The sequence below is a fragment of the Rhipicephalus sanguineus genome, unplaced genomic scaffold (assembly GCF_013339695.2).
Source record: "Rhipicephalus sanguineus isolate Rsan-2018 unplaced genomic scaffold, BIME_Rsan_1.4 Seq667, whole genome shotgun sequence".
Classification (NCBI taxonomy): domain Eukaryota; kingdom Metazoa; phylum Arthropoda; class Arachnida; order Ixodida; family Ixodidae; genus Rhipicephalus; species Rhipicephalus sanguineus.
In genome coordinates this window covers 1-17,690 of record NW_023615730.1, presented here as the reverse complement: position 1 = coordinate 17,690, position 17,690 = coordinate 1, and the positions used below count along the sequence as shown (strand labels likewise).

The window sequence follows — 17,690 nt, the reverse complement described above, 5'->3', positions numbered from 1 at the left end:
TATCGGGAAGCGTCGTCGGCGGGGTGGTCATCCAATAGTAAAACGAGGGCAAATTTTGTTGATTTGGTAAACCACCTGGACGTAATTTCCACGTCACAGATCTCTCATGCTATGGTAGGTTACCTTCGCGAGTGGCATAACTATAAGGCCATTCGCTAAGCGGTTCTTTCGCGACATATTCAACTGCTTACCAAAATTCGTTACTGGGCTAGTTCACAATCTTAAGTACTTGATAGCGCGGATTCAACACAGGACAGAGAAAGCACACAAATGTGCTTGTCTTGTGCTTGTCTTGTGCATCAATGTTATTCCTCTGTTCTGTGTCGAATCCGCGCTATCCATTATTTAAGTAATTCAACTGCGCTCCACTAATGCGTTCCAATAATCACTATGGCCTCAAAGGTGTCTGCTTGTGGTTTGTGCTCACCCAGCAATTCGCATTCAGGTGCATCTTTTCAACTTTCACGGCGTTTTGAGTCGTACAACGGTTGCTGTGAAAACAGTAAATGAACGTGTTGTTGGGAGGTTAGCGCTGTTGGTCACATCGCTCGTAATCGAAGACGCGTGGTTACAGTTATAATGACGATACAAAGGCACAGCCCCACGGGAAACAGCTTTCCCTACAGGCATGTCCTCCCATCTCCCAGCCGGTGCGGTAGCGCGTGCACGTATGGGACGACAGCAGAGTCAGCCGAAGCGAGGCTGCTATTAATTGAAGCGAAATGTTCCGTTCCCCCGGCGGACGCACAAAAAGACGTGAGAACAAAAGGGTCTCCTCCAGATGTGTGCTATGCGCTCTCCACGTGACAGCACCCGAGAGCGATCCCATTGTTCGTAGCATGCACGTACCTGGATTTTTCTCTCCGCTACCCACCACCCCCTCCCCCAGCCACTGCAATAGTGCGCAATGCACCATGGCCGTCCCTCAAAACAACCCGCGGAAAGTTCCCCCCAGTGCCGGCAGGGTACGCGCAAAAGCGGACAAAAGGAAGAACCAAAGGCGGAAGACCGCGGCGACGCCATTTACTGTTAACATAGCGCACGGGGGGAGCTTTGACGGAGCTGGCAGTGGGATAACTTTAATGCCGCAAAAGTTAAAAGGGAATGGAGGGGGGGGGTCTCTTTAAGCGTAATGTTCACTGCCCCGATTAAACAGTCGCTGGCGAAACTGACGGATGGGATGGAGATGCCACGAACTAATGATCGAAGGAGCAGGGCACGCGTATTCACAAAAATGTCTTAAGCTAGAAATTTTTGTCAGAACATATTTCATACAACCACAATGAGGGACATATAATTAGCGAAGCCAGCTGACCATTTGGAAAAACGCACTTACGAAAGAGAAGTTTCGTGAATTCGGCCACAGGTTACATCTTTTCCCAATGCGGGCAGCGTCCTCAGTTTAGGATGCCGGACATACAGAACAGCTTGCCTTCTTAAAGGCAATCAATAATTGCGTTGCTCGCGCTATCCCTAGCCGGTACACGTTTTTCTGAAACAGCACTCAGAACGACTATAAGGTTCTGGCTCCTTGCGTCCTGGATATTCCTGCAGACGCGACTTCTACATCATCACTATCATCGTTACCGTCTACAACAACGATGAGGAAAAGAATCCAGTAACAAAAAAATAAAATAATGGAACTGCGGCTCGTTATTTGTCACGTGGTACTTGCATCATATAAGATTGTCTATTGCTGGCTCACGTGTTCACCATCTGCTGTTGAGAAGGGCGGAGAGTTGGTCGACGTTATGCCAGCAACATTAAATAAAATATCACTACTTTTTTCATTTTGACAGCATAAGGTGCGCACACGAACACGGACACTAGAAGGAAGACGCAAACAACACAGGTGCTGACTCGCAACTACGATTTATTGGAAAGGAAAGCTTACATATAAAAATCACAACTGTCACATCATCTGGCTACTCTCGCCCAGGGAAGAGTAAAAAAGCAAAATATGAGAAGATAGACAAAGGGCTATAGAAAACAAGTGCCTAAGGTCACACCCTCAGAGTGCTGAAGAGATATGACAATTCTAGTTCTGTTAATGTGACGGTTCTGTTCTAGTTCTGTTAATGCTCAGCACTCTGAGGGTGTGACCTTAGGCACTTGTTTTCTTTACTATAGGCCTTTGTCACTATAGGCCTTTGTCTATCTTCTTATATTTTGCTTTTTCACTCTTCCCTGGGCGATAGTAGCCAGATCACGTGACAGTTGTGACTTTTATACGTAAGCTTTCCTTTCCAATAAATCGCAGTTGCGAGTCAGCGCCTGCGTTGTTTGCGTCTTCCTCGTAGTGTCCGTGTTCGTGTGCGCGCCTTATCCTAGCTGTCAAAATGAACACGTACCAACTAGCCCAATTAGTGTGTGTGTGTGTGTGTGTGTGTGTGTGTGTGTGTGTGTGTGTGTGTGTGTGTGTGTGTGTGTGTGTGTGTGTGTGTGTGTGTGTGTGTGTGTGTGTGTGCGTGTGCGCGTGTGTGTGTGTGTGTGTGTGTGTGCGCGCGCGCTTCGTAATACATTATAGAACAGTATGCTGGGCGCTTCGGCAACCCATACTTGAAATTACTTGAACCATACTTGCAAAAGAGAAGTGCTCGCGTGTGGCGTCCTCTCTCTTTCGTCCGTGGGTTTTAGCGACGTAATTTCAAGCCGTAATCTGTGTTGTAGTCTGTCGCATACGCGTGAACTTTTCCCAGCTTTTAGGCTTCTGCAGGACTTAATTAGTAGCGTAAATAATGTTTAGAGACCTATTTATTGAACCAAACAGGAGGAAGAGACGCACTGCTAAGAACGGCCCGTTCTGGGACCGTCGCAAGGCCGGTGGCAGAAAACGACGTGTACAGTACGGTGCGCTGTCAAAGGGAAAAGGCTAAGGTGCGACAATAAATCAGCTTAGACTGATAAATTATGATATGAAAACTCTACTTTCATTTATTTCACCATCATAGCTTGATTAATAGAAAAGAACATGAAGGTCAACGTTTCATTTTTAAACTGCGCTTAAACTGCGCGCCGATATCCCTGCACATGGATATCAGCGTGACGTCACGGATTTCAAAAGTGCTTTATAGTGTCTTGGTCGCATTGGCTCAACAAAATTTCCTGAAAACTTGGTACGTTAAGGACTTTATTGCACTTTATTTTTACCGTTTAAGAACTATGTAGGAACTGGCGGACACCATGGAAATCTGTGACGTCATAGCCAGTAGGTGCGGGAACTTGAATGTGGCATCGCCACCTGCGTTTTCTTTACGCGCGCTTTCTCGGTTACCAAGAACCCTCTCATGGCGAGAGTGATACTTTTGCCATCGTGAAAGGGTAATTTAGTAATACCATAAAAAGCGTTTTTCTCCTTAGTGTTCCTTTAAAGGGAACACCCGAATGTGCATTCCTAATTTTGTTGTCACGTCCTAACTGCAAGCGGATGTGGAAACGATGTGCGCGCACCGCACAGATGCACCGAAAGGAGTCAGAATTGCATGCGTCAGAAAGGAGAAGTCAGAAAGTGGACTTTTGCTTTAGAGCAAAAACACGCTTTGCTCACAAGCCTTCTTTTTTAACTGTGTACCCGTCTGTACACAGTCCATGGTTCTTTTACATGGCTCTGCAATCGCAACGTAGAAATCTGGTTTAGAAAACACGTTCCTTCGTTTCAGACAGGTCATATTACGCGATTTCGAACGGAACAGATATTAACGCACGCACGCACTCTAACACGCGCATTCAAAGTCGGGAAAAAGAATTAAATACTTGCTGTTTGACCTAAAAATATTGGTTTCCTCGCTTTTTTTTTTTACTTTTGCTCAAATCAGAAGGCCATTCATGCAGAAAAACAAAAGAAAGCGCCAGACAAAGGGAATTTTTGAGCGTGAGAAAAACACAAGAGGATGAGGGGTGTCATTCAATGATGCTCGTCGCGTTGCTGGGGCGAATGGCGCCGCGATTTCTTTGCGCACTTGGTTCTTCCCGGTTTTTTTTTTTTTTCATTTCGTTGCCAGAGAGCAAAGAAGGAGGGGAGGATGCCTGGTCCGCGCCAAGTTTTAAAAAAAAAAGGTTGGGTAGGTGAACCCGCAATGCGGGAAAGCGCGCCGCACGTACGTAGGGACAAACTTGAATAGGCTGTACACACGTCTGTCGGGGTCCACGCTCCGCGCAGTGTATGGATGAACTTTATTAATCTGACCTCTTCGATTTGATCGCTTCGAAGCACTTGACGGCCTCATCTGTCTTCTCCTTGCCGATGGTCCCACGGGCTCCTGGACCGCGGCGCACCGAGAGTTAGTACATCGCGTCAGCGAAGCGTGTTGTGCGTCCTTTATTGTTCTATCAGAGCGGGAGTTTTTGACGATCGTACTATACAGTGAACTGAATGAAGTAAACATCAAGAGAGGCACTTCGACGACGAGCCTTACGTCATGTAGGTGGAACGCAGTGGCTCGGTTGTGTAGGTTGTTGTCTTTCTTTAAGCGGAAATTGTGTTGCGCGTAAAAGTTTTAGGCACATAATTATTTCGTGGAGCGAAGAGACAGCCGCTTCCAGAGTCCTAGCCTGAAATTTTTTTCCGGAGAAGCGGGGAAGGGGGCGTTCAATTACCCTTTACGTATGAGTGCGTGCGCTTGCGTGTGTGCACACACACATGCGAAGTTGAAAATTTTCGGGGCCGTCGGTGGCATCCGAACCCGCAAACCTTCGAATTACGCGGCCGAAATGCTCTACGCTTTGAGCTACGACGGAGGGCGCTCCCTCGTCCACTTTCTTGCTGGGCATTTATGTGTGCTTAACATTTGGGAGTGTTACCGGCGCCACTCGTCGCCCATGCGGCGAGTGTGGCACACTCTTTTTTGCCTGAGGGTGTCGCGGAGCACGTGATCTTCGCACGAGGTGGCGGCTGAGCAATAAACCCTCGCATGCTGCCTAAAGCATTAAGTCTGCCCGAACGAAGCCCTCGCATTGAAAGTATGAAAGAAATAAGGGCAATTGTCCGAGGGGCTCCTTTTTTTAAAAAGAAAACGAGCCCCCCCCCCCTTTTTTGTGTGTGTGTATTATACAAAATGAAACCGGCAGACAATTAAGCCAAGGAAAGCATTGGGGACGGTATTTGTGGTTTCTTAACTGTATTGTAATGATTCTCGCTTAAAGTGAAAGGAATTAAAGTGGACGAAAAAACACCCTTTCCATTGGTGGGATCCGAATACGAAGGAGCGGTGTGATAAGAAACAAACGCGATGATACACTGACGCCCAAGAGTCGCAATATACGGATGAGAGCATACAACATCTACACGCGAGTGTCACAAACTATGCGTGAGCGCATACAGTATGTCACCGTATCTCTTCACAGAAAACCTAGAGCGCAAGTGGAAATACACTGTACGAAGAAAAAGAGGACACACACCACACGCTCTCACTGACAGCTGATCTTTACTGTAGCAGCAGTAGTATAGAGACAAATTTATTGAATGCAAGGTTTGTAGCCAAGTGGGTGGTATCCTCAATCCAGGGCCCCACGGGCTTTTGCGGCTCGCTGGGCTTGGTCGAGCAGAGTCAGCTGGCTCTCCCGATCCTTGCTAGCAAGCCAGGTACGTCTCCCACTGCAGTGTTCGAAATGATGCTCTCAAAAGGGGAGAATTTATGTTCCAGGGCCGCGATTCGCATTCCCACGTTATGTGGGCGAGAGTTGGCCGTTCTCCGCAGCATGGACAGCTGCCCGCGCATATTGTGGGATTTATGTGGCGTTTTCTTTGTATGCGAGGGTATACGTGTTGGGTTTGTACTCGACGCCAATCTCGCGCCTGTTTCCCGGCGAGTGCCTGGTGCGTATGGCTGTATTTCTGTCGTTCTCCTCTTAGGTTGTCGAGGATGTCGCGTGGAGTTGTCGAGGGTTCCTCGAGGGTTGCGACCGGTGCTCGGATGCTTACTTTGCGAGCAAGCCAATCGGCCCTTTCGTTGCCCTCATGTCCCGCATGCGCGGGGCGCCAAAGTATTAATTGATGGGGTTTAACGTCCCAAAACCACGATATGATTATCAGAGACGTCGTGATGGAGGGCTCCGAAAATTTTGACCACCTGGGGTTCTTTAACGTGCACCTAAATCCAAGTATACACGGGCCTCAAGCATTTTCGCTTCCATCGGTGCACCAAAGTATTGAATGCGAATTTATTAGTTACTTATGTAAAGGAACAAACACACATATACGAAAAGAACGCATCGCGCATCTCAGGTTTATGTATATCAAAACACATACAAAAAGGACGTTTTTAACACCGATTAATGAAATTGAATTAATTCCTATCTAATGCTAACGATGGTTGCCTTACGTGTGGTCTGAGAAACAAAATGACTGTGCTTTCCAAATGGGAATTACACTAGCACGACAGACGATGTGAGGCAAGATAAGATAACGATGGCTCTCCATTCAATAAATTTCGACGTTGCATGAAACGTTTATAAAAACATCGACCTGTCTGGCCGATGTACAAATGACCACAGGTGAGAGAAGTCCTGCACACCACTTCTGGGAAACAATCCACAAAACGATTCACACGCCTCTGACCGCATTCCCCATTGCTCGCTGATGAGCCCTGTGACCTTCTGCGCGCCATCGAACAGACGCGGCCAACTCTTTGTGGTGCAGAAAATGCAGCCGTCACCCCATATCGTTTCCCAACATTTTTGAGGCCATGCGACATTTTTACGTACACGGGGGACAACAGCCCTATTCCTGAGTCAAGTTCCGCCATATTGACAAATTCCGCCATTGACCAAGCACCGATTGGCCCATGGGCTGCTACGGGCTCTCTGATTGGCTTAAAATGCCGCCGTGACGCAATTCGACAATATGGCGGAATCGTACAGTGTACAGAATAGCAACCCTTGCTTCTTCATTGCTCTCAAAGGAGAGGACCCGCATTTTGCAAAACGTGTCCTTATTAGCGCAGTTTTTGCCATCTGAGTACTTGCCGTAAGCTGCAGTAAGTTAAGCGGACCTACTAAAGCTATCTAATTTTAAACTGCAAGCATTGAGAACGCTAGGCTTTTCGGAATATCCCCCCCTCCGCGAGACGCGAGGCAGCTGTGGCATGTTTGTTACATGTATATACTACGCGCGCTCGCCTTTAGAAAAGTGCTTGTGGACCGGACGCGCCCGAAGACAGCGTGCTTGGTGGGGCCTCCAGACGTCTCTTCAGAAGACGTACGACCGTGCTGTTCAGACGACTTGAGATCGCTATAAAAGAAAGTAAAGAAAAAAGTAGGAAGAGGGGCGCGTAGTAGTGTGAGAGTCAACTGCGGGGTCGAGGTCGCGGGTTCGTCTGCAGCCCGGTTCGATATCTTATCGCGCAGTACGCCCCATAGCCATCGGGTGCCATCTACGCGCCATCAACCTCCTCTCGCGCCTAGCGGGCTCTTTAACCGCGCGTTCGTTTGATGGGAGGGGCGCGCAGACCGTTCCGACTAAATGTCGAGGCGAGGGTAAAGTTCTGATAGAAATATGAAGTGCAGTTGTCGCGCGCTGATATATTAATTTTGACGACACAGGGAGTGGCGGGAGTCACTCTGCGTGCAGTCAGTACAGTCACACGCGCGGAGTACAGCGGCAGGAATTTTCCAAAGCGAGGCTTTGTATGGCTAGGCGAAAGGAAAATCCGGCCGTCCTATGTACGCAAACAAACTATCATGATCGAGAACGGGCGTGTGCCGCAGCAATTCGGCAAAGCCTTCTATCCACCACTGGTGCACTAAAAAATAAAGAGAGATAAATTATTTAATAAGTGAATAAATAAAAAGAACAAGTAAATAACTAAATACAAATGTGTAAATAAATATATGAAATAAATAAATCCGTGTGCTACACAGCTTCGCTGATCATCCCCCTTCACAGAATGGAGTGACTCGTGAATTTTTTTTCTCCGCTCCGACGATCATCATCCGTCTATTTTGCGACCTGTATGGTATGGTAGGATGAATTTAATTCGCGTCGTGAAGATCAACCCTTAGGTTGACTCAGGCGGCTCCCACGTCGAGGCAGTAAGGTTTAACCTTGTACCGCTATATCGTGGGCCTTCTGGACGGCCTGTATTAAATGCCCCATTTCTTTGTGCGCACGGATTTCATTTTATGTCTGCCCAGTTCCCATTATTATCTCGCCTATAATCTTACCAGTGCCACTGGTGCGGGTCTACAACTTCCCAGAATCTCAATACACCACATAAAGGGTGATTTCACGGGAGATCAAACGTGCATGCCCGCTTGGTATTTGTTTTGTCAGATTTTGTACATATATTATTATGTAGGCTCAGTCAAGGTGCACGGAACAGAACAATTTATTCCCAGATTATCGATTGTATGCAACGCGGATGAATCCTCGGTGAGGAGCTTATGGACTGAGGAGTGGCGCTGATTTAATGCAACTGCGCCGCAGGCTGTACGAAACGGACTTAAAACCTTAGTTCAACTAAACGTCACGTAATTAGATCTAGTCGCATCATCATTCCTTCTTATAGATATTATAGCGAAGTTTAAAACGCGTGCGTTTCCCGACTCATGCGAGCGTTAGCTATGACTTGGAGATGCATATGAATATTTATTCTACGAATGAGGCGGCGAAGGCCACATGGTTCTTGGAATGGGAGACCTTTCACCCAGAGCAGAACCGGGCCATAGGCGTGTGCAGGGCCCACCATGTGGGGGAGGAGGGGGGGTGAAGTTTCACCTCAATGCCCCCCCACCCTCCCCGCTAGATCTTCCCGAACCTTCCACTGAGGCCCTTGGGATTAGGAGGCATGTGTGAGGACGAGATTTAGAAAAGCGGCCGCCCCCCCCCCCCTCCCTGCGCGCAGGCCTATGACCGGTGCTTCGGTCTTCGGATTTTACACTTGCCCCGGGATACTGTATAGAAAATGAACGTTTATTCATCGTCATCATCATAGAGGCACGCCATGGCCGTACGCGCATTGAAATTTCGGTCCTCGAAGAAGGCCTGCAGTTCATGCCGGGGCCGCCACAGCCTGCTCGGCCGTACCGTACATAGCTTTGATGTCTCGCTCGTAGAAATCCTGAAGGGGCTTCCTGCGAATCTTGAAGGTGGCCGTGACCAGGCCCATGTCCGGTCTCCACTCGTCAGCGCACAGCTTCAGCTTGAGCGGTACCTCGGTCTTCTGAAGCTCTCCGCTCTTGCGCGCGAACGAGAGGATGGACTCGGTGGCTGCCTTGGTCACTTCGGCGTCTTCGCAGAGCTCCTTGAGGGTGAGCTTCCTTACCGTCGACTTGCCGAGGTCTACGGCCAAGCGCTGCAGCTGCCGGTAGTTCGGCGACACCAGCGCCACCAAGTACGTCTGCAGCGAGCTGCCGTACACTAGCACGTTGTCCACTAGCGGACACGTCTTGAGCACGGACTCGACGTGGCCCAGCGAGACGTACTCGCCGTACTGCAGCTTGACCAGCTCCTTCTTGCGGTCGATGATCTTGAGCGTGCCGTCCGGGAAGATCTCTCCGATGTCTCCGGTGTAGAACCAGCGGACCCCGGACTCGTAGGTGAACACCTCGCGCGTGAGCTCTTTCCTCTTCAAGTAGCCCTGCGCGACGCAGGGACCCCCGACGACGACCTCGCCTCGCGGGTTGGGCTTGTCCGACACCCGGTAGGCGCCCTCGGGCCAGTCGACCAGCCGGACGTAGGAGCCCGGAACCGGGGCACCCACTCGTCCGACGCTAATGTCGTCAACGTCGTTGGCGGTGGCCACGGCGCACGTCTCGGTCATACCGTACGCCTCGATCACCTGACAGCACAGACATGCCCGGGCGAAGCGGCGCGTTCGAGTGGACAGCGGCGCCGAGCCGCAGACGAGAACCCTGAGCCGCGAGCCCAGCACGCGCCTCACGTTGCTGAACAGGAAGAAGTTGAGCAGCGGCGTGTCGAAGCCGCGGTCGAGCCAGAAGTCCTTGTACTCGACGGCGTAATCGAACAACGCCTTGAAGAGAGGGCCCTTCGAGCCGACGGCCTCGCAGATGCTTTTGCAGATCCTGTCGACGACCAGAGGTACAGCGGCCATCTGGGTCGGTCGCAGGAGCGTCGCGTCTCCGCGGCACCCATTGACCAAGCCCGTCGAGGCATCGGTCAGGGTTAGCGCCGAGGAGAAGCCGATCGGGGTGCCCGTGCCGAAGACGAGCGATTCGACGGACAGTTCGAACACGTGCGCTAAGGGCAAGTAGGCGATGTATGTGTCGTCTTCGCTGCAATACGCCTGGCGGACGGCGCTGAGCCCGATTATGGCCGCGATGATGTTCCTATGCGTGGCCACGACTCCCTTGGGTGCGCCGGATGACCCGCTGGTGTACATCACGATGGCCACGTCGTCTGGCGTCGGCACGCCCTTTTCTGCCATGAAGCTCGCGCTCAGGCGTTCCAGGCTTGAAAACGGAATTACCTGTGACAGGCACGCGGTATCATACAAGTTATGCCGTTAGAACACCTTTTGTGCGCACATGATCATACGCTAAAAAAAATTGTCTTCTAGCCTGCTACTTGTGTGCGTGATTATTAGCGGTTTAAAGGAGTGGCGCGTCATCAATGAGGATATCTTTTTACCAGTACAGACAGTGGTGCCTCTTCAGTTTCGTGAAAGTTTATTCAACTTCACAGAGAAAGAAATCGGAAAGGTTTGAGTGTGTTACCTAGCCCCTTTCACAGACGTTCACACTAGTTGTACAAATTGCCGGCAGCGCACGCAGGTAGTCTAAGAGGGGCGTAGCTTGACATTTTTTCGTGGGAAAGGGGGGGGGGGTCAACCACACTTTATGTACTACGTGAGTGCGTTTGTGGGTGTACGTGTATGCAAAGATGAAAAATTTTGTTTACTCCAGCGAAAACTTCTCACGTCTTCAAGCCTTGACGTCTCTGAGAATGTCTGCCTTGTTAGAACGACTCCAAGACATGCTTGACTGTATGGATATAGTTAGCACTGACGTCATAATTGCCGCCGTCTAAGGGTACTACATTGTCGAGAAGCTGCGTGAGCAAGAAGCGTGACAGCACGAAAGGCATGTAAAAGACTTACAGAGGAAATCGAATCGATAACAGGTAAATCCATCAAAAGACTGCCACCACCGAGCGGTACAAAACGATGCACGCATGACGACATTGTGTACTTACGTCACCGTGGCCGCAACGTCCAGTTACTAGTTTGGTAGGAAGCTGCTTCCATGACGAGACGTGCAGGGGCGTAAGCAGGGGGGAGGGGGGGGGGTTCAAAGCCCACTCCCCCCCCCCCCCACCGGAAAATTTTCAGTTTTCCTTGCGTATATATACACGCACACATACAAACGCACACACGAACATACATAAAGCATGGTTGACACCCCGGCCCCCAGAAAAATATTTGTGGCTACGCCCCTGGTGACGTGCAATCTGTCTTTATACTGTCACGTCGTTGTGAGGTTCAAGAAAGCGGCAGTCAGGCGGTTAAAGATAAAACGCTTTACTGGGCGAACATGGACCCGGAAATTCAAGTAACAGACAATTTAACGATAGCGGCGAGTACGGTCGGCGATCATATACATGGATCGAAAATTCCAGCGTTCTCGCTGGGGCCCGCGCTGGTTCCAGCCTAAACTCGATTTCTGGCGTCGTGCGGGAAATCTTATCGGAACAGTCTACAACAGTGGAGAAGGTTGCTAGACATGCTGGCACGGCCTGCACCGAGCAGTGGTTGCGCATGCAACAGGCCGGTCACATGGTAAAGAAAGGAGCGTGTCCCTTACCTTCGGAATTTGCTCTTCGAACGCCAGCAGCTGGGAGTCTGGATTCTCGATGCAGACAATGTGCGTCAGCGAGGGCATCTTGTTGACGACGTTCTGCACGCGCTGCAGAAGGTCCGCGGAGGTGACCAGGTGCGTCACCTCGGTCTCGTTGACGGCACTGACGATGCCCTCGTCGCCCAGCGTCGCGTACAGTGTCACGAGCGGGATGTTACTGCGGAAGCAGGCGTGCGCCGTCAGGAGCCACTCGAGGCGAGTCTCGGCCAAGATGGCCAGGTACTGGCGAGGCCTCGCACCGATCGCCCGAAGACCGCGAGCGGTGAGCTCGATCTTACGGTCGACCTCGCGATACGTCAACCACTGGTACTCGCCCAGGGCCACCTTCTTGAAGATCTTGCCGCTGTCTGGTTGCTTTTCTTCGGTCCGACCTAAGAAGGCCCTGGTTCCTAGTGAGCGCCGCTCGGGCCACGTCGCGATGGCCTTTCGGGCCAGTTTGTCCAGAGTAGAGACACCTTTTAGAGTCTTGACCCGTTCGTAGTGCTTTACGCGCCAGTACGGCGCGGACGGGTCTTCCTCGACGGGCTTGGCGAAGCAAGTCCTCGAGCGGCGCCAGTAGTCCCATGGCCTCTGGAAGACGAAGTACACTGGTAGCGTGGCGACCGTGCAGATGGCGGTCAAAATTTGGACGAGTAATAGAATGAATCTAATGACTATCCAGTACATGGCCGTGACGTGAAGCCCTGGACCTTACGCGTCGGCGGTTCGCCGTCTCCCGGTTTGGATGGTACGCGGCGCGATTTTTGGGACGGTATGGAATGTTGCGCAGGCCCTTTGGCCGCGACCTCTTCACCTCGCGAGGCGAGGCGTGATGATGATATATAACACTGCGGCGACGACGGCGATGAAGATCATCGATATTTTTTAGAAAATTATATTTTTATCTGACTCTTTAGTTTGTTTTGTCAGTAATGAATGATTGCTAACACATTTGTTTCGGGAACTATTTATTTTCTAAAGCTATTTTACTTCCTAAAACAAGGCACCACCCGATTCACGGTCGATCCTGCGGGGTTAGTTGAGCCTAGTAACTGACCAACCAACCTTAGAAAATGGTACAAACCCACTGTTTGATCAGGATTGGTTGGTTTGCTTATTACAATCACTATCGGGGAGTAGCCACTAATAAGATGGGGCAAGAAACATATTCCCTCGAACCAGACCAATGAGAAGAAAACGCAATAACACGATGTGTTAGGAATTCAGCAAGGAGACTGTCAAGAATAAAATAAATCAGTCAGTCAAAGAACTTTATTGAAAGGTCCCGCGAGTTTGTGGCACGGGTAAAAGGTCCCGCTTAGGTGACGGCCAGGAGTTCTTGAGGCCTGGAGGCTTCTTCGGCTCGCTGGACATCCCAAAGTTGATCTTTAAGGGCGGAGCCGTGCAACACAGCCTCCCAGCGCGCGCACAGGCGATCGCTAGAGCATGCATCCCCATTATTATTTTTATCCCTCGTTATTCCCATAGCATGTGTTCCGTATCTCGTACCACACTTCTTGCATTTACCTGCCTTGCATACGTCTGTGTCAATGAAGTGTGAGACATATTTTCTCTATAATCTCCAACAAAGTGCGCACATCCCTGTGTTATGAACACAGCGTTATGCCTCATGGCAGGATTTTGCCGCAGTAAATATTTATTTATTTACAGGATACCTGCGTTGCCTCAAAGGCGCTATCGCAGGAAGACATCTGTAGGATCTTATGCTACATGTTTTACAGTGAAAAGCAACAAAAATATATGAAACAAGGTTAACATCAAGATAAACAAGGTGAAGAGACAATAGGTTAGCACGTTCAGAGGTAACACAAAGTTGAAACAAAAACTAGCACAATTATACATTATTGTAAACACAATCGTGAATAAAAATTATGATCATCAGGTACAAAAACGTAGTCTTCCGGTAACAGGTTCCAATCTCGTAGTTTGTGGAAAAAAAGATCTGGAAAAATGATTTGTGTTGCAACTGTATGCGTGTACTTTCTTGGAGTGGTCGTGCCTAGTCGAGACGTAGGATGGTTCCGACAGGTAGGTGCGGCGGTTAATGCCTGTTTGATTATAAAAAAAATACGGTGGAAGAATTTGAGCCTTAAGTTTTTGTCTTCCAGCTGTTAAAGTTTCCCAGCCCAGCAATGCTTTTAATTCAATGACACTTTGAAAAGGTTTGTAATTACTGGAGACGAATCGTGCAGCCCGATTTTGAAGCTTTTCTTTCGCTTTTATCAAATAGTCCTGGTAAGGGTCCCAGATCATAGAGGCGTAATCTAGGATAGATCTAACATGTAAAAAGTATAGTGTTTCTTTGACATCTTTGGACGCTGATTTGAAATTTCTGCGAATAAAAACAACATTTTACTTGCTTTAGATATTGTGTGTTGGATATGTTCGTTCCATTTTAGTTTCGGCGTAAAGTACACCCCGAGGTATTTGCACTCTGGGACTGTGTTTATCGTTGTGCCTTCAATTGTGTATTTTGTTGGACGTTCCAATTTCTTGTTTGAAAAGCGGATGTGATTACATTTACTAATATTCAAGCTCATCTGCCACCGCTGACACCAATTTACTATTTTATCAAGGTCGGTCTGCGGGGTTGTTATATCTGATGTAGAATTAATTTCTCTGTAGACGACGCAGTCGTCTGCAAAAAGTTTAACGGGGGACTGTATGTCATCTACAATATCATTAATGTATATGAGGAACAACAGTGGCCCTAGAACGCTGCCCTGGGGCACTCCCGATGATACTGTTATGTATGATGAGCTACAACCATTGAGGACTACACACTGTTTACGACCGTTTAGATAGTTACAAATCCAGTTTTCGGTTTTATTGTGTATGTTTAAGCCCTTTAATTTAGTATTTAGCAGGTGATGACATACTGTGTCGAACGCCTTCCTGAAATCAAGGAATAGTGCGTCGACGTGTTTATTATTGTCAATGGATTTACCTATATAGTGTTGAAATTCAACTAATTGAGTATTGCATGAGTGACCGTTACGAAATCCGTGCTGTGACGCAGTAAAAAAGCTGATTGATTCGAGGTATTTAAATAATTGACTGTATATTAGGTGCTCAAAACTCTTGAAAGATACCGACGTTAAGGAAATGGTTCTGTAGTTTTCCACCAGTTTTCTGTCTCCTGATTTAAAGATAGGATTAACAGCCGCGATTTTCCAGTCCTGTGGAACCAACCCAGTCTTATAAGACATTTGAAACACAATACATAGATACTGTGCGATAATACCATGACATTTCTTTAGCATATATGATCGAATTCTATCAGGACCGATAGCTTTTGAAGTGTCCAGCTCCCGCAAGAGACAGTCAACACCGTTCACATCTATGGTGATTTCAGGCATCCCGTCGGCGGGGCTAACATTAGAAAAAAAAAAGGGATGCAGCTGTACCAGTGATTATACCGTCAGAAAAGACCGATTTACAGTAATGATTAAACATTTCAACCTTTTCAGCGTCTGTCATTGTAGTAGTTCCATCAGATTTTTTTAGAGCTGGAATGGAAGTGCTTGTTTCTGCTTCTGCTTGTTTTTACGTATTTCCAGAAGGCTTTAGGGTTTTTTTTTCAGGTCTTTGTTTAATTGGGCAAAAAATGATTGTTTTGCTTCCTTGATTTTTAGCTTTAGCATCCTGTTTGCATCAGTTAAGTTCTGGCGGTTAAGTGAAGTGTTATTGCTACAGAATTTTTTGTACGCGTTTCTTGCTTTCCGTATCAACTTGCGCACTTCAGAATTAAACCACGGTTTATCTTTTTTCTTTTGCCGCAGGAATTTTGTAGGAATATATTTCTCTAGTACTAACAGTTTGCTGTGAAAGGTGGACCATAAATGCTCTGCATCACTACTTTCTGACAGACGCGGGAAGATTGGCAAGTATGTTACTAATTCTGCTTGAATGGCGTCAAAGTTACCTTTCTCGTGTAAGAATACTCGCCGTGGGATTTGCACCCGCATCGGGACCACTGAAATGTTTAAATTTGTAACGACTGCCTCATGGTCACTTAGTCCAGGCTGCGTTGATGCTTATAAATATAAACAACAATTCGCGGAGCCCACACATGTGGTAGCGCTGAAGTCTAATGACTTAACTTGCTTAGCTTTTTTATTAGTTTCCGGGGCGTTATTTCATAGCGAGACTACGTGCAGTCTTGCGGTTCGTGAGTCAAACGTGGGAACTAGACTTCGTGACGTACGTACATACATCGAACTGAAGAGGGTCAGAAGGAAAAGAATCGAATAAAAGAAAAGCAGAGGGAGCCTCGTAAAAGCGGCGAACGTCAACGCGGCCATCTCGTAGCTCTTTCCATCGGACGACATTCACCAGAGGGAATCTGTGAGACAAGCAGTTCGAAAAAAAAAAAAAGAAAGAAAGATCGTTGTTGACAGCCTGCTGGTCTGCTTATCTATACAGCCGAGGAAGTGGCGCTACACAGGCGAGGTCGCTCGGTGGTGTTTGGCAGCAGGCATCTGCGCCGTGTAACAGCTGTAGCCAGGGATCTGTGTTCGCACATGCAAAGCGCGAGGTTTTTGTTCGTGAGCCAAGTTTGCGTTCCTCGTTATCTTACGCTGTTTCATCTGTTTTGCCCACGACTTTCCCCGTTGCGATCTCAAAAAAAAAAAAGAAAAAATTCGGCAGATCCCACTTACCGTGGGAACAGGCGCGTTTTTGAAATGCGATCCATTTACTTATAGCCTACTTTTTCGATTGCTGCCGGTGTTGGACGTAATTTTTCATGCGCACTGCAAACCATATCACGTACTCCTAAAGGGGTCACTTGACGAAGAAAACGCCATTGACATCTTTATTTATGTCTTTTTCCCCTCAATTGTTTATGATGAGGATAATGTCCTTCCTACACTCTTGTATACTTAGGAGGTCCGCCGCGGTGGAGCAGTGGTTACGGCGCTCGGCTGCTGATCCGAAAGTGACGGGTTCGATCTCGTCCGCGCCGATCGCATTTCGCTGGCGGCGAAATTCTAGAGACCCGTGTACTGCGCGATGTCAGTGCACGTTAAAGAACACCTGATCGAAATTTTCGGAGCCTTCCACTACGGGCCACGGCGTGCCTCATAATGATATCGTGGGTTTGGCACGTAAATTATTATGCTAAACTGTGGCGCGAAACACATTGGTGAAAATGGAGATCTAAAAGAGGAGAAAATGAAGTGATGGCTACCAACTATTTAACGACGCTCCCGGAAACGTACAGGAAGGAAGACGCGTACCTTCCGCTCATGCGTAAAGTGCCAAGGTATGACGTGGAACGACACGGTAAAGATAATATGTTATCAAGCCAGCACATTTCTGAAGAATGTAAGCACCAACTTGGCCAAAAAGAACTCCTTTTGGAAGTCTCGCCATGCTTTGAAATGCGAGCCACCTATTTATCACAATACTCTTTTTCGATTATGGCCGGCGTTCAATGTATAGTTTCTCGTGTAGACGACGCAACGGGGAGCTTTTGGCTTAAAGGGACACTAAAGATAACCGAATTTTCTCGTATTACTAAAGGACAATTTCGCGATACCAAAAGTACAACCTTTGCCGCGAGAAGGCGCTTGCTTACAGAGAAAACGCGAAAAAAATGAAACAAATGAAATACAGGTGGCGATGCCACCAAGAAGTTCTCGCACCAACTCGCTGTGACGTCATAGATTTTGACGGCGTATGCAGGTGCGTACATGGTTCTTAAGAGGTTTAAAGATGAAGTATACATTGTCCTCTGGCGGGAGCACACAATTAACGTACCTAGTTTTTTAAAGAAAATTATGTCGAGCGAAAGTGGCAAGAACACGAAAGAACGTTTTGGAAAGCGCACATTGGCACCCGTGTGAAGACATTGCGGCTTGAAACGTAGAAATGAA

At 48.2% G+C, this 17,690-nt stretch overlaps 1 protein-coding gene across 1 annotated transcript; it reads right to left on the bottom strand.

The window, feature by feature from the left end:
• Positions 1-8,885: 8,885 nt before the first annotated feature.
• LOC119378060 (fatty acid CoA ligase Acsl3) lies at positions 8,886-10,488 on the bottom strand. The gene has a single exon (XM_037647304.2). The coding sequence runs from the start codon at positions 10,380-10,382 to the stop codon at positions 8,988-8,990; it is 1,395 nt and encodes a 464-aa protein (XP_037503232.1). The 5' UTR covers positions 10,383-10,488; the 3' UTR covers positions 8,886-8,987.
• Positions 10,489-17,690: the final 7,202 nt, after the last annotated feature.